The following is a 25,769-nucleotide window of genomic DNA, read 5'->3' as shown; positions in this document are numbered from 1 at the left end:
TCCAGGCTAAAAAAAGAAAAAAAAAAAACCAACAGAACCTTTCTTCAGAATTATAGAGAACAATATTGATCTGTTCCCATGTCTCTGTAGCAGGGGTGTCAAAGCAACACTTAAATGGGACATAACCCAGGTGCTTCTTGAGCCAAAGTAGCTGGAAGTATAGAAGAGAACATCATTCCCTCTGGGAGAAAAGGATTTCTCACTGGAGAAAATTATCCCCCAGACTCCACTGAGTGTTGAGGTGAACCATTGAAATTCTGAGGGAGGCCTTGCTCCCTCAGATGTTTCAGAGATGAAGTGGAGCAGCAGGTGGAACGTGAGGCATGTCCTCTGCGTGGGCCAGGGTGTGCTGGGAGGGGCCTCTACCAAAAGCTGTTTCCACAAACAGTTGCTGTAACAAACAAAACTTAATTAGCAACAACCACCATCGCAATGGCTGAGTGAGAAAACAGTAATATCCCAAATCAATCCAGGAAATTGGGTATCACACCAGTTCCACCTACAAGGTGCGACAGGTAACACACTGGGATTTGCTAAGGATCAGGTACCTGGGCAGGAGGAGAGGGGTGAGAGGTACCCAGGGGAGAAATGTCACAGTCTGAGACTAAGGGTGCTGTGAGAACTCACAGGGCAGATGTACAGCTGAATTACCCACTGCATTGGGCAAAGATACAATCTTAAAAGAAGAAAATGGAAAACAACAAATATTTCCTACTTTCGGTCATGCTGCGTCTGTGAATGGAAACCAAATCTGAAGGAAAAATGCTGGTTTGATGTAGTTTATTGACTTAATCCCCAAACCAGGAATTTTACCTTTCTCCTCCACGTACTTTATTTGTGCTGCATAGGGAAAGCATCCTGATAAAATTCTGAATCCCCTTCAGGAACACGATCAGTGACACTCCCAACCATGTCAGGAGAGACCAGCCCCAAGCCTCAAAGCTTTCCCAGGTCTCTCAACCATCCTGTACCTGCACTTGGTCCAAGCAAGGGATTTTCCCTGCAACAACTTGCCACACTTCCTTCCCTCAGCCTGACACAGAGCAGTTCTGCAGTTGTTGTGATACCATTTTTCATAATTAATTTGTTATTTATAAAGCACAATTATAGAGGTGTGATTGAAATAATGGCTGCCACGTGATATTTGCCATTGTTCACTGAGTTTTTATGAGATATTACAAGTAAGTCAGAGTGGTTCTGTGTACCTACAACATACATCCTGCAGTGGGCTTTCCAAAGGCATAAAGCAAAAAAGGATTGCAAATAAGGACCATAGAGCATAGGATAATGATAAACCTATGAAAATCTCAGTTAGCTACAAAAAAATCAGCCAGAATTCCTTGACAAATATCTGAGCATTAGAAGAGAGATAGGAACATCCATTGCTGTCCTGTTTTGTGGCAGTGTGGCGTTGTGCTGAGAGGGCTGTGACCAGGACGAGGTGAGTGGGATGAGTTTGTTTCGGATGACTGTAAGCCAGTGCACCAGATCTCAACAGAGATCTCCCTAATTCAGAGCCACCCAACAGAAATTACATGTTTTGTGTTAATAAACAAATGGTCACAAACACTTAGAGGAAGGGTTAAGCTTCCTGCCACCGCCAAGCATCTCCCTTTGGCAAATTAGGGCTTGCAACCACACATGGAAAGCGGGTACTCCCTTCCACGGTGACACCCACTGTCTCAGGTATAAATGCAGAGGAGGCTGGCTGGAACTTGGAGCTATGATTCCAGAACAACTGTAGGACCAGCTTTGACTTTTCACCTGAGTTATTTGCTGCTGCCACTATGAGCTGTGGCTCCAAGCAGCCCCTGAAGAGCTGCCTGCGGGGCAGCAGCGGTGGAGGGGGTGGAGGGGGCAGCTCGCATTCCTCGGCCTCCTCGAGGACAGTCACTTCCAGGACAAGTGGTGGTGGCAGGTTTTCTGGCAGCAGTTGTGGCGGAGGAAGCTCCCGGAGCAGCTGTGGTGGAGGAAGTGGTTATGGCAGGCACAGTAGCTATGGAGGAGGAATGAGCAGCAGCAGCTGTGGAGGGAGACTGGGTGGTGCGTGTTATGGAGGGGGAATGGGCCACAGCAGCATGGGAACGGGCTTCAGGTGCGGGAGCAGCTTTGGGGGCGGTTATGGAGGAGGCTTTGGTGGAGGAGCGGCTGGTTTCAGTGGTGGCAGCTTTGGCAGTGGTGGCTTTCATGGAGGGAATGTGGGAATTCTCTCCTATGATGAGAAGCTGACCATGCAGAGCCTTAATGAACGCCTGGCTTCCTACATGGAGACAGTCAGGAATTTGGAAAAGGAAAATGCTCAGCTTGAACAGTTAATCAGGGAGTGGTACCAGAAGCAAGGTCCTATTGGCCCAAAGGACTACAGCCACTATTATGGACAAATTGAAGAACTTCAAAAGCAGGTAGGATGTTCTTTGCCGGAGAAGCTGAAGCACTGACAGACTGAAAGATTCACAGGGAATGTTTTCCTAACATGTTGTGTCTCTTCTAGATTGTGGCTGCAGCTGTGGAAACCCACAAGGTACTTTTGGACCTGGATAATACAAAGATGACTGCAGAAGACTTTAGAATAAAGTAAATATATATTGCTCTTTTACAGGCACTGACTTCCTTCCTCCTGCTTTCCTGAACTTAGTTTCATAGATTAATTCCATAAACAAATATCAATCCACAGGGACTTGGCTTTCTCCTGCTTCCACAGCAGCACAAGTGAAATACTTTGTGAAACTTCAAATTTTTCAGTATTCCTAGAGTAATCTTTGATGGGAATGCTGCCTATGGCTTACAAAAGCTTTAATTTTTAAGAAAATAAAAATTGGGATTTTCTGTCACTGAAAGTTAGGTTAACTAGATAGATGGAATCTGCAAAAAGTTGTAGTAAGAAGAGATGATCAAAAAGACAGAACACATTTTAATATTAAAGTTTCATATTAATATTAAACTTTGTATTTATTTAGTATACAGAATAATAACTTTATGTTATCAAGTAGTATTATTAATTAAATGTTAAGTATTGGCTGATGATTTTCTAATTCTGATGGCTGAGGAATGTTGCAAGCTCCAAAGTGCAGACACAAAAGCAGACACAGATTCTTGAATAGGTGAATTTTCCATAAATAATGTCAGTTAGGAGGAGGGCTGAGGTGCCAGGAGCAGGGCTGACCTCTCTGCACTGTCCGTGGCGCAGGTACGAGATGGAGAGCGGGCTCCGGCAGAATGTGGAGGGCGACCTCAACAGCCTGCGGCCCTTGCTGGATAACCTGACCCTGGCCAAGTCCGACCTGGAAATGCAGTTTGAGTCTCTGAAGGAGGAGATCATCGACCTCAAGAAGAACCACGAGGAGGTATGAGCCAGCTCCTTGAAACGCACACGGGAGATGTGGGAAGATGACGTCCAACACCGACCAAGGGGCACGGCCAGGCTGCTTCAGGGTGCCCCTGAGCTCAGCTCCCTCAACAAGCAATGACTGGAAAGTCAAGGCTAAATAATTGCAACACAAACCCTTCAAATATATACATATATATATATATATATATATATATATATATATGTTGTTGAAAGGCTCCATTTGTGTTCATTGTCCTTGGGCCTGGGTTTTCTCTGCAGGAAATGAAACTGCTGCAATCCCAGACCAATGGGGATGTGAATGTGCAGATAAACACTGCTCCAGGAGAGGATCTGCTGAAAAAACTGAATGAGATGAGGCAAGAATATGAAGCAATTATTCAGAAAAACCGTGCAGAGGTTGAGAAGTGGTACGAAAGCAAGGTAAATGGTGACAGTTCTTGGTAAGAACTTCCTGTAGAGGAATACACAATATCCATTGCTTTTACAAAAAAACGGAAGAGTCCCTTTGGTCAAAATGAAGTAAATCACAGGTGGGCTTGAATTGCCCTGGCAGAGCCACACAGGCAAGTTTAACGGCCCCATCCTACCAGTGGCCCTTCTGCAAATTGTTGTGTTCCAGATGGTCCCATGATAAACTGCCATGCTGGCACTGTAAGTAAAACTCAGAAACTGCAATTCCCTACATTAATTTTTCAGATGGAGGAAGTGAGTCAACAAGTCCGCTCAAGTAGCCAGGAAATAGAATCAAGCAACCAACAGATCTCTGTGCTGAGACGTCAGTTTCAGAGCCTGGAAATTGAGCTGCAGTCGCAGATCAGCATGGTAGGTAACGACTGCTCCTCATCCCCTGATATGCAAAGAACTCAGGAGCTGCTGGAATGCCAAGATGTCAGCTGTGACAGTCACTGATCCTTGGCACATCCGGCACCATGTGGGACTTTTCTCATGTTGGGCATAAGAATGATCTAATCCTGCCACATTCCCATAAACACTGCATTTTGTTTTCCCTTTGCAGATAGACTCTCTGCAATCCAACCTGGAAGACACGGAACGTCGTTACAACATGCAGCTGCAGCAGATCCAGGGCATGATCGGGCCCTTGGAGGAGGAGCTGGCCAGCATCCGCTGTGAGATGGAGAGCCAGAATGAGGAGTACAAGATGCTCCTGGGCATCAAGACCCGCCTGGAGCAGGAGATCCAGCAGTACCGGGCACTGCTGCAGGAGGGGCAGCAGGATATAAGGTACAGACATCAGTTAATTAACTTTCTACCTATGCAATCAGGGAAAGAGGACAGCAGCAATATTTGTATTAGGAACTGGTGCAAGGGATTAATCATCAACATATCTACTACAAGCACAAGAATTCACATGGAATCTAAATCTTAGCTGGCAGCATGCGAAGCTGTACTTTTACAAAAGTGTTTAGAATTGTAATTTGCCATTTCTTCCCCTAAGTACCATCAGGAAGTGATGACACATCAGGAAGTGCCATTATTTGGGAAAATGAAAGGTAAGAAGGAAATAACACACCCCTTCCTCCTTACAGCACTTCACAGGGAGGAGCTGGTGGTGGATCTTCTGGAGGAGGAGGTCATGGAGGAAGTAGTGGAGGAGGAAGCTGTTGGTCCTCAGGTGGAAGAAGCAGTGGAGGAAAAACGGGAGGATCCTATGGAAGATCCTCCTCTTCTGAAAGCGGAGGAGGAGGGAGTGGAGGAAGAACAGGAGGTGGAACCTGTGGTAAAACTTCAGGTGGAGGAGGTGGCAGTGGTGGAGGAGGAGGGGGCAAATCCTGCCTCTCCCGCTCTTCATCTTCCCAGTCCCAGCCTGGCGACTGCAGTGAAAGCCCAGGTAAAAATGGAATTAAAAAAGACATCCTGCAATCCACAATTCTCTCTGAATAGCAGGAAAGGCTATAACAACTTCCTCCCTGGAAATATTTTTGCTATTTTTTTCCCAATCTTGTTTTAAGGCCACTCTGACATTTCTTCTTAGACAGTGACAAATCAACATGAGCAAAATGAAGGATGGCATGAAGAGTTGTGTCAGAGGATGGGTGAAAAGAGAAAATGGAGGGGGGAAAGGGAAAATGGTGCCAAATCCAAAGTATGCAGGGAACTAGAAAGTCAGAAATTAGATATGTGACTGGCATTAAGCAGGGGTTGTTTAAAGCAGGGTAGAATAATTGGAACACTTGAGACATTTAAAATATAAGAGGCATTGGCTGCAAAATACTGAAGCAGCAAAAGATGGAGAATGACCAAAGGGTCTGATCCATATCTGACTTCCTGGCTCTGGTTCCAGGAAGTGCTGAGAATATGAAGCTCTGCCTGGAAGGAAATAAAACATTGGAGAGAGGAGCAACCATGGAGGAAGTGTCTGAAGCCATAAAACACATGAGACGTGGTAAGGGTCCAGGTCCAGGCAACACCTCAGACAAAAGCCTGAAAATGGTGAAAATGAGCAGGAAGATGTAATTTTTAGAAAGATTCAATTCCACTTTTGACTTTTTATGAAAAGATGGAAAATGGTCCTGCTCTGAGGTTTCCATTTACTCCTCATAATGACCAGGTTCAGTCAGGCTCTGTCCCAAACAGTTTCTGTTGCAGACTGACTGACAGTCATGACATGAGAGTTGGCTCTCACCCAAAGGGCCTGAAGCCATCAGTGCAAAGGGGTAGGAACGCTGAGCAGATGCTTCAGATGCTGAAAACATGATTTTGTGTCATGAGGAAGATTATTTGGTACAATTTGGTGTAGATGAGCTCTAGTTTTTACAAAATTCCTACATCAGCTTTGCAAACTCCTCTGTAAAAATTTATTCCTCTGATCAAACATCTCCTCTGCCCTGCAACACTGCAATATATATTAATGCTTGGTAGGCAAGATTAAAGCATATTATGTGCCATCTCTCTTTAACTTATAAAAATCTACTGTAAATATCCATACACACACAAATGCAGATTCTAAGTTCACCTGTATTTGGTTTGTACTGCTGCAGTGACACTAAATTAAAATTATTTGCACTGCCATGGCTGAGAACAGAAGCAGATCCATGTAGTTAATTGCTAAATCTGCACACACACTGTACAAATTCAGGTCTGACACTGTCTGGACCTTTCCAGAAGGCTGGGAACAACCCTGATGCACTGAGAACTATAAAGGTGATACTTAGGAAGTACCATAAGGTTTAAAATGCTGAATTCTTCAAAAAAATTCTTGCTTTCCTCCATCTTTCAACAGGGAGTTTTAGAAAGGTTGAGGAGTGATCGGCAAGACCAGCATCTTCCACTGCATGACCTCCCAGTGAGGCCTTTGGACCAAGCAAGACTACTGAGCACGGCTGAACATCCCCTGCCACGAGCAGGAGCGAACACTTGTCCAACTTACTCAACACTGCTCACTCCAGGGGCTCGCCAGAGCTCTCTGCATGTCCTGTCTGCTTCTTCCATCTGTGTTTCTGCTCCAAATCACTGTTACCTGAGTTAATCTCTACCGTGATTGGTGTTCCTGTGGAATAAATGCTAATAAATCTTTGCTTCTCTCTGATGCAACCAGAAAGCTATGTCTAGTGCAAGTTCCTTTAGCAGAGATTTTTGTTTGAATCAGTTATAAATATCAAGCCCTGCTGTAGAATATACAATGACATGTCAGACTACCCGTAAGACCCAAAGTTTTCAGTGACATATTCACCGCTTAAGACTCACTGGGCAAAACTTTGCAGTCTGCAGCGCCAGGACCAATGCTCTACTGGTCCCTGTGACGGGAAAACTCAGTCAAAACCTTTCTGCTATTGACTTCCACCAGGGACAAGAGGGTGGGTTTAAGGAACTGACTATTCCCTATAAAACCTCTTGAAAATATGATGTCTGTTGGGAATTTCACTTGAAAATAACGCAGAGGGTTTCTCACACAACACCTGCTCACAGATACATCCTTTCTCCTGAGCACTGCTCCCCTCACCTGCTTAAGCCCAAAGAGAACAATTGCTCTATGAGCCTTTCTCTCTCAGTTTTACAACAACGAGGTTTGTTTTTTCCCTCTGAGGAAGGCATCACCCATGGGAGAATGTTGGGAAACACAGACTGAGTGGGAGACCGTGGGAACGGGTATCCTAAACTCCTGAGTTCCAGGCGGATCTGTGCCAATGATTCACAGTGTTGCCTTATGCCGGGCTCTCAGCCATGAATTAGTACTGGAAAACAAAAAGAAAAAAATCTGATTTTTTTTTTCCCTGACCAGTGTCTCTCTAGGGGCTGGAGGAACCAGCTCACCTACATGAAGGACTCTTGCACACACAAGCACATGCCAATGCTCCTGGCCTGACACCACAGTGGTGGTGGGGATTCTTTGCCAGGATACCCCCAACTCCCACCTGTTGCAAAATCACCTTCTTCATTTTTAACCCCTTGCAGCATCACATCACACTTGTCTCTGTTTTGCTATCTGTACCCTGAGCCTACTTTCTTCAATTGCTCTGCTCGTTTTCCACCTCTGGCAGATGGTGACAGCTATTTCTCAGACCTGTCTGTTCAGGGTACTCAACCTGCAGCCCAAATTAAGGAATACTCCCAATCCTGGAGCCCTGCTTCTCATACCTCCCCTAGGAGCCTGCCAAGTTAACCTCAAAAATGTTCCTGCTCAGTGCCTGCTTCCTGGCTGTCCCAGGGTGATTTACAGGCCATCACCTGGCCTCTGGCCTCACAGTGACAGGCAGGAGGCTGTTGGGGTGGTTGGATATGATTTACTCAGAGGAGCAGCCCGTCCATGCTGGAGTTCACTGCTCTCTGCCACTGTGGTACCACTGACACCGCTTGCTCCTGTCCTTCTTTCCAAAAATGTAACTTACTTTTAGTATTTTACTGCTGGTTATCAGGCATCTCTGCATTTAACCCTGCAGAAGAAATTCTCCTGAATTGATCCCTGGGGGAGCAAAGCAGGAACTGGAATTTGGAGCATGGGAAGGGCACTGAGGCAGTTCAGGGGCTGAGAACCCAGTGCTAAGCACAGACACGTACGAGGGTGCAGCATGTTGCAATACTCAGTGCAGTTCTGCTGCTGATTTAAATGCTAATTTTGATATGTTATAATAAGTAACAATTCCTGAGCCATAAGAATAAATAATATACTACTACTTTTGCTACTCAGCACTGATTGTACTGTCTTTTCTTTATCTAAAATCTGTGGCTTTCTTAACAAGATGTTTTTATAATGTTAATACATTCAAAGAGTTTGCATCTTATACAATGTAAGTCAGCTTCATAATATGGTTTATTGCAGGCTATGGTATGTGACAAAATAAATAAACCAATAAACTCACAAAACCCCTTACTTAATCGTGGCATTAGCACTCATTACAGACAAAAAGCAGACTAAAATGAGATGGTTTCTTACCAGACCCCAGTAGAAAATGCCAGTTTTAAGGATTCTTTCCTTTTTACATTTTGCATTACAAAATCTACACCTGGGTTATCACTGGGACTTGCTTACTGAGAAAACAGTCTTACATGGAGGAACAGAGCTGAAAAACTCAAACCATTGCAAAGCAGGAGTAAAAAATACAAACATTGTAGTGTCAGGTGTCAAAGCTTAGGGCAGGCTCAAAGTGGGGCAGCAGCAATACTGAGGAGTGAGGAGAACTTTGCACTTTTTATTTGCATGCATCTCATTAGTCATTAATCAACATAATAAGCTTTAATTTTATGAGCACAAAGTGTTGCAATTTGGATACTTATCTGGTGCTCCTATTAGTGCTCTGAGACGGTAATTGCGGTACGTGTTGCAACAAGACCTTCAGAGCAACCTTAGGCAAAAAGCAACGTGCACACACTCCTGCATGTTTGGCTTCAGAGCTCCCAAGCAATCCATGTGTCTGTTTGAAAGCACAGATGTCATTTCCAAATTGCCTGTGTGTATATTGTGCTGATGTCTCTTTTGTTGAGCATTCATTGTCAGCCCTGCTAATTGCCAAATGCTACCCAGGCCATCTTCATGGGCTGCAGAATGAGCGCAGCAAGTACATCATGTCACTGGGCTGTGGGAGAAGGCAGAGCCCACCTGGGCTGTCCCTGAGTGTGAAAATCCTCTGCAGAGCTCAGCCCAGCAGGACCTTCCTCCCTTGCTATGCTGCAAGGAGAGCAGATGCCATGGATGTCCTCCTTCCCCACCCCACATGAGCTGCAGTAGCAGAACGTGCCACACCAGTGCCTCGGCAGGCCGGCCGGGATCCCACCCTCCACGTGCCGTCTCACAGGACACTGCACTGACCAGAGCCATCCAGGTGTGGGTGCCCACAGCTCCGAGGGGCTCTGAGGCTGCACAGCCCTAACGGACTGAGGTATCTGAACCTCAGAGAGAGGCAGGAACCTCGGTAGGTGTTCTGACCGTGCCCTCCAGCTGTTCTGTTTTGGTACCACCAAAAGGAATTGTTCCAATCTAATTGCCTTCACCCTGTAGAAGAGTGGGGAAATGACAGTGGGACCACTCTGATTGTGGCTCAGAAACTGCTAGAAATGCTGACGGCTGACAGGAGGGAATTAGCAGCCTGCAAAGTGTCCCCAGCTGTGGGACACACGCCCTGACCCACAGCTCTCACAGCTACATGGCAAAGCCCATGTGTGCATTTTTCGGATCTGAGGAACAGCTGTTCTTCCCATCAGCCTCCTTGCATAGAAGGTCCAGGTTATCCTGCACAAAAGGTTGTGCTGGGAGAGTGCTGGAAGTTTTAAACTTCACAGGCAAGCCCACTGCTGCCTTAGGGGTTCTTGTTTGCTTTGCTGGGTCTAATTTAAATTTCTTCAGAAATGACAGTGATTTCACTAGAGCATTCTGAGCTGAAGCAGGAATGAGGAGTGAGCACCATCTCTGAGGTGTTCTCTTCTTATAAAAATTTCTGGTATGAGTGATGGGAAGACATCACTGAATAGATGAAAAGAAACTCTGGTAGTTGCCTGAGGCAGCAGAATGACACTGAATTAAGGGGAAATGTTTCGATTTTTCAGCTCACAGGTACATAAGGGAAAACACATTTTCTCCAGGTCTTTTTGGAATGCAGCAGTTCCAGCCTGTTGGAAAAGTCTCCCAGTTCTGCAGCATGGGCTGCTCCCAGGGTTTGTCATCACTCTGGTGATTGGAAGTCACTTCTTTGATACGGATCACGGAGGCCTGATTAAAAGGAGAACAGTAACAGAGCGAGAGTGAAGGAACACGGCTGGGCTGAGCCCGAGCAGAGGCCGCGCGCACTCGGAACATTCCGGGCACTGCTGGTGCCTGGAGTAACAAAGGTCCTCACCCTGCTCCCATTGGGAAACAGCAATGTTATATAAGGTATGGATGCTGCATCGACACAGAAACATTAATGATTCAACTGTGCATCACATATGGGAAAAAGATGAGAGATGGTCCTAAACCTGATGGTTCCTTTTTAGGTAATTCCATAAATTTATAGCATCCATATAATATACTAGCGAAAAGTATCAGAGAACAAAAATCTTTAAAGACTCTTCTAATGAGCTCAGAAATGAAAAATTCATTCTGTCCACAGAACAGATCTTCTCTGGTTTACAAGTATTTACACAGTCAAATATTTAATAACCAAAAAATGCAGCTTTAGAGGAGGATGAAGTATTTGTAGTTCACCTGTATTATTCAGACACTTCAGTGTCCTATTCCAAAGAGACACACAGTGACTGTGACAGAAACCAAACATCCCAAGGGCAGTTCTCAGTTCCAGGAATACACAGGAATATGGCTCAGCCTCATGGCTGGCAGGGTTCCTATAAACCAAGGTGTTCCACACCAAGGTGGAACTACTAACAAAAATGATAGCAGCAATGCTAAAGACAAAACAGGAACATCCTATGAACATGTGGCTTAAAAGTTACCTTATAGGCAAAATCTGTGATTTATGATCCTCCTTTACATACTAAGAGTGGTAACAATACAAAGCTAAAATGAAATGTCAAAGTTAGTGAAAGTTCTCCACCCTTAGTGGTTTGAATCTTTCTTTCCTTTCATTGTTATTATTTTTTAAAGTATTTTCCAAGCATGAAATAAAACTTGCCCTTATCAGAAGAACTCTTCCATATGTACAAATCCCTTCTATGAATAGTTATATATGGAAAAAATACCCGTAAATAAAATAGGAAAGAATGTGGGTTGTTAGAAGATAAATAAACAGACTGAGCTATTATTTTGGCATTTTTTTTACTCCTTCTTTAATCATTCCAGGGAATTTTGCGTTTACTATCACTAACAAACCCACAGATCTTCTATCTTGGCTATGAAAAGCATGTCTAAGGAATATCCCTGGAATCATTGATGGGAATTGGTACATGATAATCAATTTTACTCACCACAGCAGAGTTTGTGACAAAGGGTCCCACTGAGCAAAGCAGCATTACCCAGACCCAGAGGCAAAACAGCACAAAAAAAGAAAAACCTTTTTGCCTATAGCAAACTCCCTCTTTCTGCGCCAATAACAGACTGTGCTAAAGCCCAGAAACTGTTTGTGCTGCTGCGGTGTCACTACCAGCCTACAGCTGAGAATCAGGACAAATTATTCCATCACCAAACTGCTCGGAATCTTTCATCATCTTTCAGCCATTGAGAGATCAAATAGCAAGATAAAATCGGGAGGTTTTGAAAGCAATTGCATAAGCTGCAATACAGCAATGCTGGTGCAGACATAGCACAAAGGCCAGGACAAAGGATGCGGTCAGCAAATGTTAAATAATCCTGAATTTACAATCAACATCCCACCAAGGTGGCCTTTGGAAAGCAAGGACTTTGCTGCATTGTCATCTTCAAGAGGTCTTGGCTGGGAGGACAGCAGAGCACAAATGGCAGTTCCTCAGGCGAGCCCTCTGCTCCTGCACCTGAGGTTTAGGGGAGATTGCTACATTTCATAACTACCTACAGTCTTTAAAGGCTCCACAACCCCACAGAGAGGAGGGCAGGCAATGAAGACATTTCAGAAAGAATACAACTGTCACTGGGAAACTGTGCACATTCTTCTGGGCAAACTGGGGACAGTTTGGGTCCATCTATAGCAAGACACAAATGCTGGTGTTGTGCTGTTATTTGCACATCTGCCTTCGGCTTTGGCATCCAACCTACCTAGTGAGGATGGAAACCCTTCCATCCAGGGTCAGCTTCTGGGGATCAGGGCAACACTGAAGTCTGGGTTAATTCCTTTTGTGGTCTCAACAGTCTGATTTCTACTGATTTGTGTAAAAAGTCTTTCAGCTTTTCTCTCAGGATGCTATTTTAATCTCAAGGATCTTTGCTTTAAGAACAGTAGATATAATTATCACGTACAATATATGACACATTAACAATAGAGAGAGTGAGCTGCTTTATATTAAATGATAAAAAGCCTTCCCACACACTAGTTTTTAAATCATTGTCTGAAATAAAACAACTTCTAATTGGGATACAATTGACTTTATAATACAATTAACACTTCCTTCATCTTCCTATTGAAGATCAACAGTGTTTTGTTGAAAAAAGTTCAGTATTTTTTTTCTTTTTGAATTCTAGGACTTGTCTGGTTGTGTGCTGCCCTAGTGCTTTCTTCACAAAGGAGGGATTTTGATTTTTAAACAAGAATCCCTCTGCATGGCTTGAAATAGCCTGCTTCTATTTAATAAGATGTTCTCTAAGTGCTGGCAGGGATACACGAGTACAATCGTTACAGACAAGTCACACAATCCTATTAATAAAACTCTTGCACTAGCACGTATGGTGAGAAAAGGAACATAAGTTGTGAAGAAAATCTGAAATGCACCAAGTTGGAAAGAGCAAAAGAGAACAAACAGTCTTTAGCAATAGCAGCTACAAAGCCTTAGCAGAGAAAGTACCTACTCCAGAAAGCACTAAATGAAAAGAATGTCACCCAAAAGAAGTGAGATGTTCAACCTTAACCAAGCCTCAGAAGCCCAGCTGTGGGCTGGATTGCCTGAGATAGCTGCACAAAAATACTGTTCAGCAAATTATTCTTGGCACAAACAAGAAGTTTGGTAAATGCCCTGGGAGAAGGAAACACCCTGATGGTGACACCCAGTGTCAAATGTATAAATAGAGAGAGCTAGGGATGAACATTTGCAGTCCTGAAGCTTATCAGGCTGTGCAGCTAAATTTCGGGTTGTGGTTTGACTCTTGCCTGCTGTCACCATGAGCTGTGGCACCAAATCTTCGACCAGCACCATTAGAATTAGCAGTGGAGGAGGAGGAGGTGGTGGTGGTGGAAGATGCAGTGGTGGAGGTGGTGGAGGTGGTGGAGGGGGTAGGTCTGGAGGATACTCCTCAATGTCCTCGAGAAAATACACCTCTTCTGGAGGCAGCGGGGGCTTTTCTGGGAGAAGTTTTGGTGGAGGAGGCTCCAGGAGCAGCTATGGGGGAGGCTTTAGCAGTGGAAGCTGTGGCAGGATCAGCCGCAGTAGCTATGGGGGGAGAATGAGTGGTGGCAGTTATGGAGGAGGAATGAGCTGTGGAAGTATGGGAGGAGGACTTGGATCAGGAGGGGGTGGATTTGGGGGAATGGGAGGTGGTTATGGAGGTGGTGGATACAGTGGAGGTGGATTTAGTGGCTTTGGGGGTAGTGGTGGCTTTGGTGGTGGTGGCAGCTATGGTGGAGGCAGTTTTGGTGGCATGGGCTTTGGGGATGAGTCTGGCTTGCTCTCCACAAACGAGAAGTTGACCATGCAGAACCTCAATGATCGCCTGGCGTCGTACATGGATAAAGTGCGACGCTTGGAGGAAGAAAATTCCCAACTTGAGCAGCTGATCAGGGAGTGGTACAAAAATCAAGCTCCCTCTCAGAGCAAGGATTACAGCCAATACTACAGGACAATTGAAGAGCTGCAAAACCAGGTATGATGTACTTTGACTAAATTGGAACAGGTACCTATTGGAATGGCACTTTCCTCATGCAGCACAAGGCCCCCGTTTGGGGTGATATTCCCCTTCCTATGCTTTAGCCAGGAAGCAGAGTGGGGTGGGGACCAGCTGCTGTCCACGTGTTCTGCCACACGCGTACTTGGTGCAGGAAGCATTGCTGGGTGCAGTGACAGATCAGCACCAGTGCCCCATCACATGGCCTGTGCCATGCTCCCTGCACTGCTGGGCTGCTGCTCGCTTGTTCTTCACTCTTGAACAGCAGGCTTAATCCTGCTTGTGTCGTGCTATTATTGCCATATTCACTGGATGTTTTTGTGAATATACAGGATGAGCCAGCATGGGCAGCTAGTCTCATTCCAGCCCTCAGCCATTTAATAGTCATGTATCTCTTGTGCGAATGTGGTTGTTCTCAAAAGTAATGGAAATTCTACTTTCCCACTGTTTTTTATTGGTTGGGGTTTTTGTTTGTTTGTTTTTTTCTTTTTTGAATATGAGGAGTTAATTTGGTTATTCTTTCCAACAAGGTATTTTTAATGGATATTTGTTAACCAAAATTAACAGTAAGGGTACTTTCTTTTATCTGGAAGCAATAAACTCATCTCTCTCAATAGCCCCTGCAGCTCTTGTCAGGCTTGAAGGCTTGACATTGCCATAAATCCCTTCTGCAAGGTGTTTGTGCGTAGGTTTTTCTTGTCTCTGTTGTCGGACTGAAAAGACAACTGACTAAATAACACCTGCCCTCTCCCTTTCAGATTGTTGGTGCTAATGTGGACCTTAACAGGATGCTTCTTGACATGGACAACACCAGAATGACTGTGGATGACTTCAGACTGAAGTGAGTCACTCCCTTCCTGGCTCCATCCACTTTGCCTCCCTTTATCCCCACAAGTTTCCATTGCCGATTAATCTTAGTAGAAGCTGGAGACTTTTAGCTACAATCACAGAATAGAGATTTGCTGGGAAATGCATTCTGAGAAGATTGCTTTGGGTTTTCATTATTATTTTTCTCCAGACAAGTTATTAAAGAGACACATTCAAGGGACTCCATTCCAGGTTTCTCCATCCTTGCATGTAGATTTCTAAGCGTAATCCTCATGGTATAAATCTCACAGAGAGAAACTGTACTGAAATCAAACACAGCTATTGGAGACAGAAAGAGAATGGGGTCCTTTCTTCTAAGAATTGACCAGAAATGTAAGATGGGAACTGTCCATAACTGAGATACCAAACAAAGTGGTCTGGCAGCACTTTTACTCTCTTTCTTGTCTGTCATTCAGGTATGAGACTGAATATACCCTCCACCAGAGTGTGGCAAGTGATATCAATGGATTACGCCCACTTTTGGATCAACTGACTCTGTCCAGATCTGACTTGGAGACACAGTTTGAGTCCCTGAAAGAGGAACTGATCTTCCTGAAGAAGAACCATGAAGAGGTAAGTTTCTTCACACTTCAATAGTTAAACGCAACACAACACTCAAAGAATTTACACTCACTTTTTCCTTCAGTAGCAATCAGGTTTTGGCCACTGGTTTTGATCATCCAATTTGACACAAGCCAGCTTTGATGCTGAGGAGTGTGTAGAGGCCATAGCTGCCCAGAGCTGGCGCCATGAGACACCAGCAACATGTGAGACCAGGGGGATGAATGGCTTTCAGTACAAACTACAGTTTGCTTGCTGAACTCATGGAAGGAAAATTGGATAGACTATATGGAGGAGTCAAAAGAAAGCATTTTTACTTTCTTCAGTGAGATTTCCCAGTGAGAAAAACAGATTCCCACAAAGAGTACACTGCATAGAATTCCTTGCAACCCTGTGGAGACAGTGCCTGGGCCACCATGCATGCAGTGCCTGGCTGTGAGCACTGGAGCCTTGGGAATATCAGAATTGTTCCATGGCAAGGGCAGGCAAGGCCCTTTTGCTGGAGTCAGGAGCTGTGTGAGGATCCATGTCCTTTTCCTTCCCTTTATTTGAACTGATGCCATTCCTCCTTACCTTCACCCTTTGAGAACCTCATGGGGTTTTTGTGATCTTTTTTCAGGAAATGAGAGGACTGCAAGGCCAGACTGGTGGAGATGTCAATGTGGAGGTCAATGCTACTCCTGGCATTAACTTAATGGAAAAATTAAATGAAATGCGCTGCGAGTACGAGAGGCTCATTGAGAACAACCGGAAGGAAGTGGAAAGCTGGTATGAAACCAAGGTAAAGCACAGGCAGGCTTTGGTAATTAAATCCTTCACAAAGTATTGGACCTATTTACAGCTGGTGAAAGGCAATTTATCATGTGTTATTTAAGGGACAATAACTTTAAATTACTTTAGGCAGTTTCCTACAACAGGTCAGTTGTGGAATATCAGTTATGTGGTAAAACAGGTAGAGTTCCAGCAGTCAGTGAATTACCAGGGTGTTGGCAGAGTGGCTTGTGGGAAATAAACAGTTTGAATGGCATCTTTATTATTACTAATCGATTTCCTGATGCTTTTATGATAAACCCACAATGTTTTCTAATTATAAAAAAAATGCCTCAATTTTTGGATGTTAATTTTTCAGATGGAAGAAGTTAATCAACAAGTGCACTCCAGTGGCCAGGAGATACAATCAAGCAACCAGCAGATCTCTGAGCTGAGGCGTGAATATCAGAGTCTGGAAATTGAGCTGCAGTCGCAGATCAGCATGGTAAGGAAAGGCATTTGCTTCACCCATGACACAGTCTGTATGTGAGAAGAGCTACAGCCACCAAGTAATCCATCCAAGGAGAATGGGACATTGGATTACTTACCTTCAGTGATACACTTTTTTCTGAGGATTTGTGAAGATCTCCTGTTCTCCCACAAAAATAAATTAAAATCACCACATTCCCATAAACACTGCATTTTGTTTTCCCTTTGCAGATAGACTCTCTGCAATCCAACCTGGAAGACACGGAACGTCGTTACAACATGCAGCTGCAGCAGATCCAGGGCATGATCGGGCCCTTGGAGGAGGAGCTGGCCAGCATCCGCTGTGAGATGGAGAGCCAGAACGAGGAGTACAAGATGCTCCTGGGCATCAAGACCCGCCTGGAGCAGGAGATCCAGCAGTACCGGGCACTGCTGGAGGAAGGGCAGCAGGACCTTGTGTACGTACTGACAGAACACAGCACTGTGTGACACCCAACTGCTGGTCAGTCACCAGCAGGAAATGTAACAGTGGAGATTTGCAAAACAGATTTTGTACTGAAATGAGGCTGATGCAGCTGTCTTGGCCAATCGCCAAGTGTGAGATATTTCATTCTGTTCAGAATGTAACTCGTGTGAAGAAAAATTAATGCAGAAATTCTGAATTACCAGTTTGGGGCTACTTCAGCCTTACTTATGCAGTGTGCCAGCTTATTCTTGGAAATGGTGCATGAAACAGCAGCTAAAGTTTCGGTCTCTTCTTTCTGATTTTGAGCCATACACTGATGTATGTGCTAAATATTGCAAGGAATCCCTGGACAGAATGCGGGAAAAGCAAAAGCTCTTGCATTCACATTGAAGTTGAAAGAGGGGAAAATTTCTGGCACTGCCTCAGTTGTTTTGCTGTGCAGTGATGGGTTCTAACCAGCAGTACGGCCCAGAGAGGTGCTGGCACCTGGGAAGCAGCTGTAGCTCAATGGCCTTCAGATGGCAAAGTGCTATTGATTAACTTTTTTTTCCCTTCTTTCTCTCTCTTTGCAGAATCCCAGCAGGAGGAATGGGAGGCGGCATGGGAGGAGGCATGGGAGGTGGTAGAATTGGAGGTGGTGGTTATTCCGGAGGAGGAAGAGGAGGAGGTGGTGGCATGAGTGGTGGATATGGAGGTGGTGGCAGCGGAATGGGAGGAGGAATGGGAGGAGGAAGTTGTGGAGGAGGAATAGGAGGAGGAAGTGGTGGAGGAGGAATGGGAGGAGGAAGTGGAGGAATGGGAGGAGGAAGTGGAGGAATGGGAGGGGGAAGCAGTGGTGGATGCATTGGAGGAGGAGGAGGAGGAGGAAGAACCTCAGGAGGCATCAGCAGTTCCCACTCCTACTCTTCATCTTCCCAGTCCCAGTCCTGCAGGAGTGGCGGCGAAAGCCAAGGTGAGAACTATGGTATGGGCATACTGCTCTCTCAGTTACATCCTGACTAATTTATGCACTAATTTATACCAACATACTCTTCCAGAGGCAAACAGTACTGAGGATAAACTGAAATTTGTGGGAAGTATTAGATTTACCGTTACTAACAATTCTTTCCTCTTTGTGTGCAAAGGATCAACTCCACTTCCAGACCACACAGTCCATTTCTATTCCATTTTGTACGTGATATCAGTTGATCTTGTAGTTTAACCTCAGCTGGTTTTTTTAATCTGTCTCATTCTTTGCAGAATCTCATAAATCCTGCAGCCTTTGTGCCATGCAGGAGTTTTCCTTTTTGCTTTTGGAATGTTTATGGCCACTCCCACATAATCCTACTGTCTGGGGGATACTGGTATCTTGGACATGCAGTGCCAGGACTGATGAAGTTTGTGCTTGTTTTGTCTCTAAACAGGATATGGAAGAAAATCTTTTGACTAAGAATTTACATCAAAGATCCTCTAGCACAAGACCTTTCAAAAAGAAACTGGCCCAAATCTACTGCATTCCCCACACTCCCAAGGAAAGATGATGCTTTGAACAGTTCCTGGGAGTTGCAGATGCCACCTCTCCCCCTGCCCTGCATGCTCTGTGCTGCTTCTGCCCACAAAGCTCTGCAGCTTTGGTCATTGGCACTCAAACTGCTGCTTTACAGATCCAACCTGTTTGGTATTCACGTTGCTCTGAATCAGGAAAATGTCTCTAATAAAATTTAATTTCTGTCTGATGCAACCAGAATCTTGTATGGGGTTTTTCTTCTGTAGGTGTAAACACTTAGAAAACATGAAGTCATGCCACACACCGCCAGGTAGAGAGGTTGATAATACACTCCAATAGCTGCTAACAGAATTTAGAGTTAAAACACAATTTCTGAGCAGTAGGGGCAGATCAGAATCTTCTTGGGCTGTGCCTTTGTTTTTTTATAATGTGTCAGATATTCCCGGGAGCTGAGTTCTGAGACCCAACAGATGAATATCAGCCTTAAAGGCACTGCAGAACCTCAGAGCTCAATTACTCTAATGGTGCTGGCAGCACGTGAGTGTCCACAAAGGAACACCAACAATTACAGAGCTGTGGTTGTAAAATGAAACTAAGGTTTCAATTCATAAAACCTTGATGGGTACTCCTTGGTTTAACCTGGAAATGCTCAGATAAGGGATCTCATTTTGAAATGATAAGAAGTGAAAGGGAAATATAGTTTACAGGAACTTTACAAAATTCATTTCCATAAAATGTCAATATTGACAGCAATTGCCTTCGACCTCTGAGAAATTTAGCACATGTAAAAGGGCCTGGAATGTTCACTTCTGTATATTGTGACCAATGTATCCCAGCAACTGAGGGGCCAAAATTCCAGTGAGGCTGCCCAAGGGGAGGATACATCTCACCTGCACACAACCCTGCAGGCTGAGCTGCAGGTGCAGGGCTGCACACAAGGGAGGGGCCTCTGGGGTTGACTTGAGAGTGAAACAAAATGTGAGTTCCACAGAAGAGGAGCAGCACTGCTGAGTAACAAAACAGATGCACATAAGTACAGATTGAGAGAACAGACACAAAACTGATTTCCAGAAATACACATCACACTGCCATCTCAGCACTTGGAAACCATTCAGGGAAACAGAAACACTTGACTTACATCAAGCTGAAGTGTGCTGGCATTGTGCTGGCATGAATGAGCCTTTGCCAGCTTGTTAAACAGAGTTTGTGCTGCATAAATGCTGCCAAGTTCCATGTGCCATGGAACAGGAACAGTGAGATTCTACTAATGCTAATTTCTCTTTCTTTGCTTTAGAAACTTTTACTACACACACCATCCAGAAAGAGCTATGGTGTTCATGATAAATGGTCTGAGGATTAAGAATTGTGGGTATTCCAGAGCCCTCTAAGGGAGGGAATTGCATTGTCACCTCCTGCAGGTTCAGGGAGAGGGACAGGGACCTCCACTGATGTCAGACCATGCTTTAAACTAACCTTGGAAAAGTATTTATTTCCCTGACTCCTAATTACTTTGCTGCCCAACAGGCACTAAGTGCTACACACCATACAGTGAAGTCCAGAAGGGGTTAAAACAGAATGAAGACAGCAGCTACTGAGAGACCCAGGTGGAAGGAAGGAAGCATTTCCAAGATCATTTTACATCCATAAGGCACAGTATTGGGTTTGTGTGGCAAGGTTTGGGTAGCGGGGGATACAGGGGGATTTCTGTGAGAAGCTGCCAGAAGTTTCCCCGTGTGCAATGGAGCCAGTGCCAGCCCAGGACAGCCCCAGTGCCAGCCAGGGCAGGGGCCCTCAGCGACGGTGGCAGCACCTCGGGGTAACAGAGCTACCAAGGGTAAGCAAATCTGCATAACTGCAGCCAGAGAGAGGAGTGGGCTTATTCCTTCTTCTGTAATATGGAACCTCTTCCTAAAACACCTCCAGGTTGAAGCCATCCTCCCTCTCTGTGGATAAGCTGATTTTGAGGTGGCAAGTCACAGCAGGTCCCACCAGCTCCTTGTGCTTCCTTTGCACAGCCCAGTGACTCTTCTGTTGGAGCTGCAATGCTGATATTTAATGCACAGCTCGAAATCTGAAAATTTGTTTCTGTTCAAGGCTTTTCTCAGTTTCACAGGAGCTTGATTAGTAAAGATGGAAAAAGCAGCTCACTGCCCATTGCACAGGCAGTGGAAAAAAGTACACAAGTATTTCTCACTCTCTGTTGGGTGGTGCAAGGTATTCTTTTGTGGTTGCAAAACACCCTACACTGTAATGAGCTCAGGTAATGATGATATTTTTTCAGATCTAATCTTTGGCTGTTTTAATCAAACTTATTTTTTCATTGTATTATATAATTCAAGGATTTATTCTGAGAAATTACTATTTAAATACAGTGATGAAAATATGCAAAGTAAAATATTTTTCATCTCAATTTCCTCTGAGTCCATTTAAAACCATTACAATAAAATTAGGAGCTCTTTGATAGGAGAACATTTAATATCTTTTCCCTTGCACAATGTTACTTTTGTGCCTGTTACACAGAGTTTTCTTCAAAAAGAAAAAAGACTGTGATCCACATGCTGCATGTTCAGAGAAAGCTGAATGCAAGCAGAACCTCATTCAACACAGAGTGAAAAATTCAGAGTCAAATTATCTTCGGTAACAGACATGGGAATGCAGTCTTAAAATTTTGAATTTTGGTGCATTAAAGGAGATTTCTATAAAGCTGATGTAATTTGAAATAAATCAATGAATGAAGAGTCCCTTGGAGGCTGCTGGTGTTACGAAGCATGTCTGTAACCTCAGGTGGAATACTAAAGCTGAGCTACTGAGTTTCAAAACATAAAAGACTATGGACACAGACAATGAACCAGAAACTTCATTAGCTGCCATTACCAGTGAGATATTGCCAGATTAAAAGAAACTGAGGGATAAAACATTGTTCAGCAAAATATTCAACAAAGAGCCACCCACCTAAAATTATAGTGCAGCTAGGTGTGAATCAACTAAGACATATTTGCACTGAAGGGTAATGCCTTTTACTTACCTCAGACAAAATTCCCCTTAGCACATCATTTTTGGCATGAGCACTATGGCTGGCAAATCCCATGGGAAGCTGGACTGCCTGGCAGGTGACACCCACCTGGGCAGGTATAAATAGCCACCAGCAAGGACGGCCTGCTGCACTTTGGTTTCCTGTATCTCGCTGTGCAGAGCTTTGCATCTGGGGCTGAATATCTGATCCCTTCACCATGAGCTGCAGCATCAAGAGAACATCCAGCACCTCGTACAGGAGCGGAGGAGGAGGTGGAGGTGCCTGCGGTGGCGGCAGCGGCCGCAGCTCCTCTGTGTCCTGCCGGCGCTACGCCTCCTCCGTCATCGGCGGTGGCAGCTACGGCGGGGCAGCCTGCGGGGGCTACGGGGGCAGCCTGAGCATGGGCAGCCTTGCTGGGGGCTTCGGCGGGGGCTTTGCGGGGATCTGCGGCCCTGGGGGGGACCTGCTGCTGAGCGGCAATGAGAAGGTCACCATGCAGAACCTCAACGACCGCCTGGCCTCCTACCTGGACAAGGTGCGAAGGCTGGAGGAAGAGAACGCTCAGCTTGAGCACCACATCCGGGAGTGGTACAGGAAACAAGCTCCCAGCGTTTCCAAGGACTACAGCTCCTACTACCAGACCATCGAACAACTCCAAAATCAGGTAGGATCATCCCGGCACACGTGGCTCCATCTCCCACATGCTCCTCTCTCCTCTAAGGCCTTCCTCTTTCCCCTTTGCTTCTTCCTCCTCCCTCTGTCCCCAGCAGCGGGCTCTACCACCCACGGCACGGCCGTGCTGGTGGTACCGCAGGCACAAACCTGCTGAGCTGCACCTCCCGTCCCCTGGCTGAGCAAACCCTCACAGCAGCCCACAGGCAACAGGGCACAGCCCGAGGCACCAGGAGCCCCAGCAGCCACAGACACGCTGGCTCACGCAATGCACATCCCACGTTGTGCAGGTGGCTCCAAACCAGACCTGTGTGGTTTGCAGTGCTGCCCTCTGCTCCCAGCCAGATCAGCTGGTTGGAGTGCAAAGCCAAAGCACCTGGATGGCAGGATCTGAGCTCCCTTTGTCCCTTCGCACTCCTACAGACACCAGGTGGAAGGACTGAGGTCTTCCCTTACAATCAACCATTTTCATAAGGAGATGACTTACAGCATCAGGGTGAAGCCCACACTGCCTCCTACAGCGAGTGCAGAACCCCATGGGGCTTGGCCATTTCCCAAAATAAATATTCTTCTGTTCTTTCCCCCATCAATATACTCTTCCATCAAAATCTTTGGAAACCCAAAACCTTGCACACACCACTCCCTGTGCTATGGCAAGTCAGGAACTTTCCATGCCCCCTGCACTTCTCCATAAAACAATTCCAAGACCAGCAGTAACACTCTACCAAAGTTTTGTGTCTTCTTTTTGCTTGTCCTGGAAAGCTAGAACACAGAAAGACTCCTCTCCACCTTCCCCTTTTGCAGATTATTTCTGCCACTGTGGACAACAACAAAATGCTTCTGGACATTGATAACAGCAAGATGACTGCCGATGACTTCCGAATGAAGTGAGTAGCTCCTTGTGAACCTTTCACGTCTGTCAAATCCCTCTCATCATCATCTAAGAAGACAAGGGAGGACTGCCCTGGGTGGTATTACTGAGTCATCCTGTTTTACTGGAATACTGATCTTAAAAGAATGTGTGCTATTGACTGTCAGCATCTCATTTCCCCATTTCTTTGTCTCTGTGTGTGTGACACAGGTATGAGAATGAGCTGGTCATCCGTCAGACCGTGGAGGCTGACATCAATGGCCTGAGAAATCTCATGGATGACCTGACTCTGGTTAGATCTTCCCTGGAATCTGAGCTGGAGTCCTTGAAGGATGAGCTGATTGCTCTCAAGAGAAACCATGAGGAGGTATGATCCAGTGATAAACAGCCAAGCCAAATACACAATCCACTGATTCTTCATGGCTCCCACCACCACATATCAAGTGAATTTCACCTTATGCCATGGGATTGTCATTCCTTTGTACCTTGGTAGAGCTTTGCCCACAGTCCCCTGCACAACAAATGACTTGTGTGTGCTCTTGTATCTCTCTCTGGACTCCCTGCAGGAAATGAGGCAGCTCCAGTCCCAAACTGGTGGCGACGTGAGCGTGGAGGTCAATGCTGCCCCTGGAGAAGACTTGACAAAGATCCTGAATGACCTGAGAGATGAATATGAAGAGATCATTGCGAAGAACCGCCGGGAGGTGGAGCAGTGGTATGAGGTCAAGGTATGTAGCAATGCCCAGAGTAGAGTCTCCTTTGGTGGCACAGCCCAGACACCCTGGTACCAGGACTGGCTGAAAGGGACAGGCTCCCTGGAGATGTCAGCTCTCATTCAGCAAATCTGCTCCCTTGTGGCTCAGAAGGTGTCTCTGGGGTTTGACTCTGCAGATCCAAGAAGTCAACCAGCAGGTCACTTCCAGCAGCCAGGACATCCAGACAAGCAGCCAGCAGCTCACCGAGCTGAGGCGTGAGATGCAGAACTTGGAGATCGAACTGCAGGCACAGCTCAGCACGGTACGTGGGCTGGATCTGCGGGCCCTTCCCTCCTTGGCACGGGCAGGGAGCCGGAGAACTCTGCTCCTCAACTCCTGTGTTTGTCTTTCCAGAAAAGCTCTCTGGAAAACTCCCTGGCAGAAACCGAGTCTCGCTACAGCTGCCTGCTGCAACAAATCCAGGCGCAGATCAACTGCATCGAGGAGGAGCTGGCCAGCATCCGCTGTGAGATGGAGGGTCAGAGCCAGGAGTACAAGATGCTCCTGGGCATCAAGATGCGCCTGGAGCAGGAGATCCAGCAGTACCGGTCGCTGCTGCAGGAGGGGCAGCAGGACCTTGTGTATGTATTTCATATTGTAGCAAGGGAGTAAAAAGAAATCGTCATGTACTTATTTACCAGTAGAGACTTTTTGTCCCTGAAGGTGCATCAACATATCATATCTTTCAGCTGAATATACAATGTTAGTGGGTTTTAATGAATTCTCTCTCTCTCTTTTTTTTTTTTTTTTTTTTTTACAGTGCCTCCCAAGGAGCTTTCCAAGGGGGTGGAAAATCCTCCCAGTCATATTCTGCTTCCTACTCTCATTCCCAGTGTGGAGACATGTCAGGTAAGTCAACACTTTGTAAGCATGTTATTATTAGTAGGTTACATCTGCCCCAATGGCTGCAATTTATTTCGTCAGAAAAAAGTTTTGTAGTTTAGATTGGGAAATATTCCGAGGTCCATTTGTCCAGGAGTGAAAAACCTCATTACTCTGTTGCAGCAGAATCAGGAGTTAAAATACAGCAAGTGTTGCTCTTCCCTCTGCCTAAATATAAAATACAGTTTATAAATTTTATGGGATGGGAAATGCTTCTTTGCTTACTGTAGCAATAAAAAGATACAGTTCTGAGAAAGCGTTCAGGGTGCTGCTGGGCATGGCGCCTCTGTGCCTCTGCTGCTAACAGTCAGGTGTAAGAATTCCACTCAGCAGGAACGCTCAGACTTCCCCTCAAGGCAATGATTTGCTCTGTGCTCACACAGGGCAGTCAAGAGTGTGCTAGAGCAGCAGGAGAGACCCTGGCACCATCCAGCTGAGATGCACCGACCATGGGCAGCGAGAGACACCCGAGAGTTTCTGCAGCATGGCCGAGGCAGCGGCAAGGGTTTGGAAGACGAGCCTGGTCACCTGCCCCAGCACTCCCTCCTCCTCCCTGCAATGCTTGGCTTACTCAACTTGTCTTTGGCAATTCATTCTTTGTTAAAGGGCTTGCACTCTGGTAACTGGTAACTTTGCTCTAATAAAACTTACGTCTGCAATTCAAATCACAACATGTCTGAGAAAATAAATTTAATCAACCTCACGCGGGTACTTATC

At 45.5% G+C, this 25,769-nt stretch overlaps 2 protein-coding genes across 4 annotated transcripts; both read left to right on the top strand.

The window, feature by feature from the left end:
- Nucleotides 1-1,787: 1,787 nt before the first annotated feature.
- LOC137486787 (keratin, type I cytoskeletal 15-like) lies at nt 1,788-6,864 on the top strand. Its single transcript, XM_068212276.1, has 9 exons — nt 1,788-2,402; nt 2,492-2,574; nt 3,188-3,344; nt 3,608-3,769; nt 4,046-4,171; nt 4,365-4,591; nt 4,897-5,198; nt 5,652-5,753; nt 6,591-6,864. Exons 1-9 carry the CDS (start codon nt 1,788-1,790, stop codon nt 6,614-6,616), a joined length of 1,800 nt encoding a protein of 599 aa, XP_068068377.1. The 3' UTR covers nt 6,617-6,864.
- A 6,005-nt stretch (nt 6,865-12,869) lies between these two features.
- LOC137486779 (keratin, type I cytoskeletal 14-like) lies at nt 12,870-25,665 on the top strand. 3 transcript variants are annotated; one of them, XM_068212263.1, is made up of 8 exons: nt 12,870-14,219; nt 14,999-15,081; nt 15,524-15,680; nt 16,288-16,449; nt 16,798-16,923; nt 17,139-17,365; nt 17,946-18,325; nt 18,777-19,099. In XM_068212263.1, exons 1-8 carry the CDS (start codon nt 13,521-13,523, stop codon nt 18,800-18,802), a joined length of 1,860 nt encoding a protein of 619 aa, XP_068068364.1. In that variant the 5' UTR covers nt 12,870-13,520; the 3' UTR covers nt 18,803-19,099. The 3 variants fall into 3 exon arrangements, with proteins under 3 accessions (XP_068068364.1, XP_068068365.1, XP_068068366.1); XM_068212264.1 differs by lacking the exons at nt 17,946-18,325; nt 18,777-19,099 and adding exons at nt 24,931-25,019; nt 25,436-25,665 and having other exon boundaries at nt 13,575-14,219; XM_068212265.1 differs by lacking the exons at nt 12,870-14,219; nt 14,999-15,081; nt 15,524-15,680; ... (3 more) ...; nt 17,946-18,325; nt 18,777-19,099 and adding exons at nt 21,854-22,536; nt 23,349-23,431; nt 23,626-23,782; ... (3 more) ...; nt 24,931-25,019; nt 25,436-25,665.
- Nucleotides 25,666-25,769: the final 104 nt, after the last annotated feature.

This window comes from Anomalospiza imberbis, chromosome 22 (genome assembly GCF_031753505.1).
Source record: "Anomalospiza imberbis isolate Cuckoo-Finch-1a 21T00152 chromosome 22, ASM3175350v1, whole genome shotgun sequence".
Lineage (NCBI taxonomy): Eukaryota > Metazoa > Chordata > Aves > Passeriformes > Viduidae > Anomalospiza > Anomalospiza imberbis.
This window is presented reverse-complemented; position numbering and strand designations above follow the sequence as displayed.

Excerpts from the sequence above, each read along its gene's own strand:
- LOC137486787 (XM_068212276.1), top strand. The coding sequence starts at position 1,788 with ATGAGCTGTGGCTCCAAGCAGCCCCTGAAGAGCTGCCTGCGGGGCAGC. Across the intron at positions 2,575-3,187 it reads GCAGAAGACTTTAGAATAAA|GTACGAGATGGAGAGCGGGC; the intron begins GTAAATATATAT and ends TCCGTGGCGCAG. Across the intron at positions 4,172-4,364 it reads TGCAGTCGCAGATCAGCATG|ATAGACTCTCTGCAATCCAA; the intron begins GTAGGTAACGAC and ends TTCCCTTTGCAG.
- LOC137486779 (XM_068212263.1), top strand. The coding sequence starts at position 13,521 with ATGAGCTGTGGCACCAAATCTTCGACCAGCACCATTAGAATTAGCAGT. Across the intron at positions 14,220-14,998 it reads TTGAAGAGCTGCAAAACCAG|ATTGTTGGTGCTAATGTGGA; the intron begins GTATGATGTACT and ends TCTCCCTTTCAG. Across the intron at positions 18,326-18,776 it reads GAGTGGCGGCGAAAGCCAAG|GATATGGAAGAAAATCTTTT; the intron begins GTGAGAACTATG and ends GTCTCTAAACAG.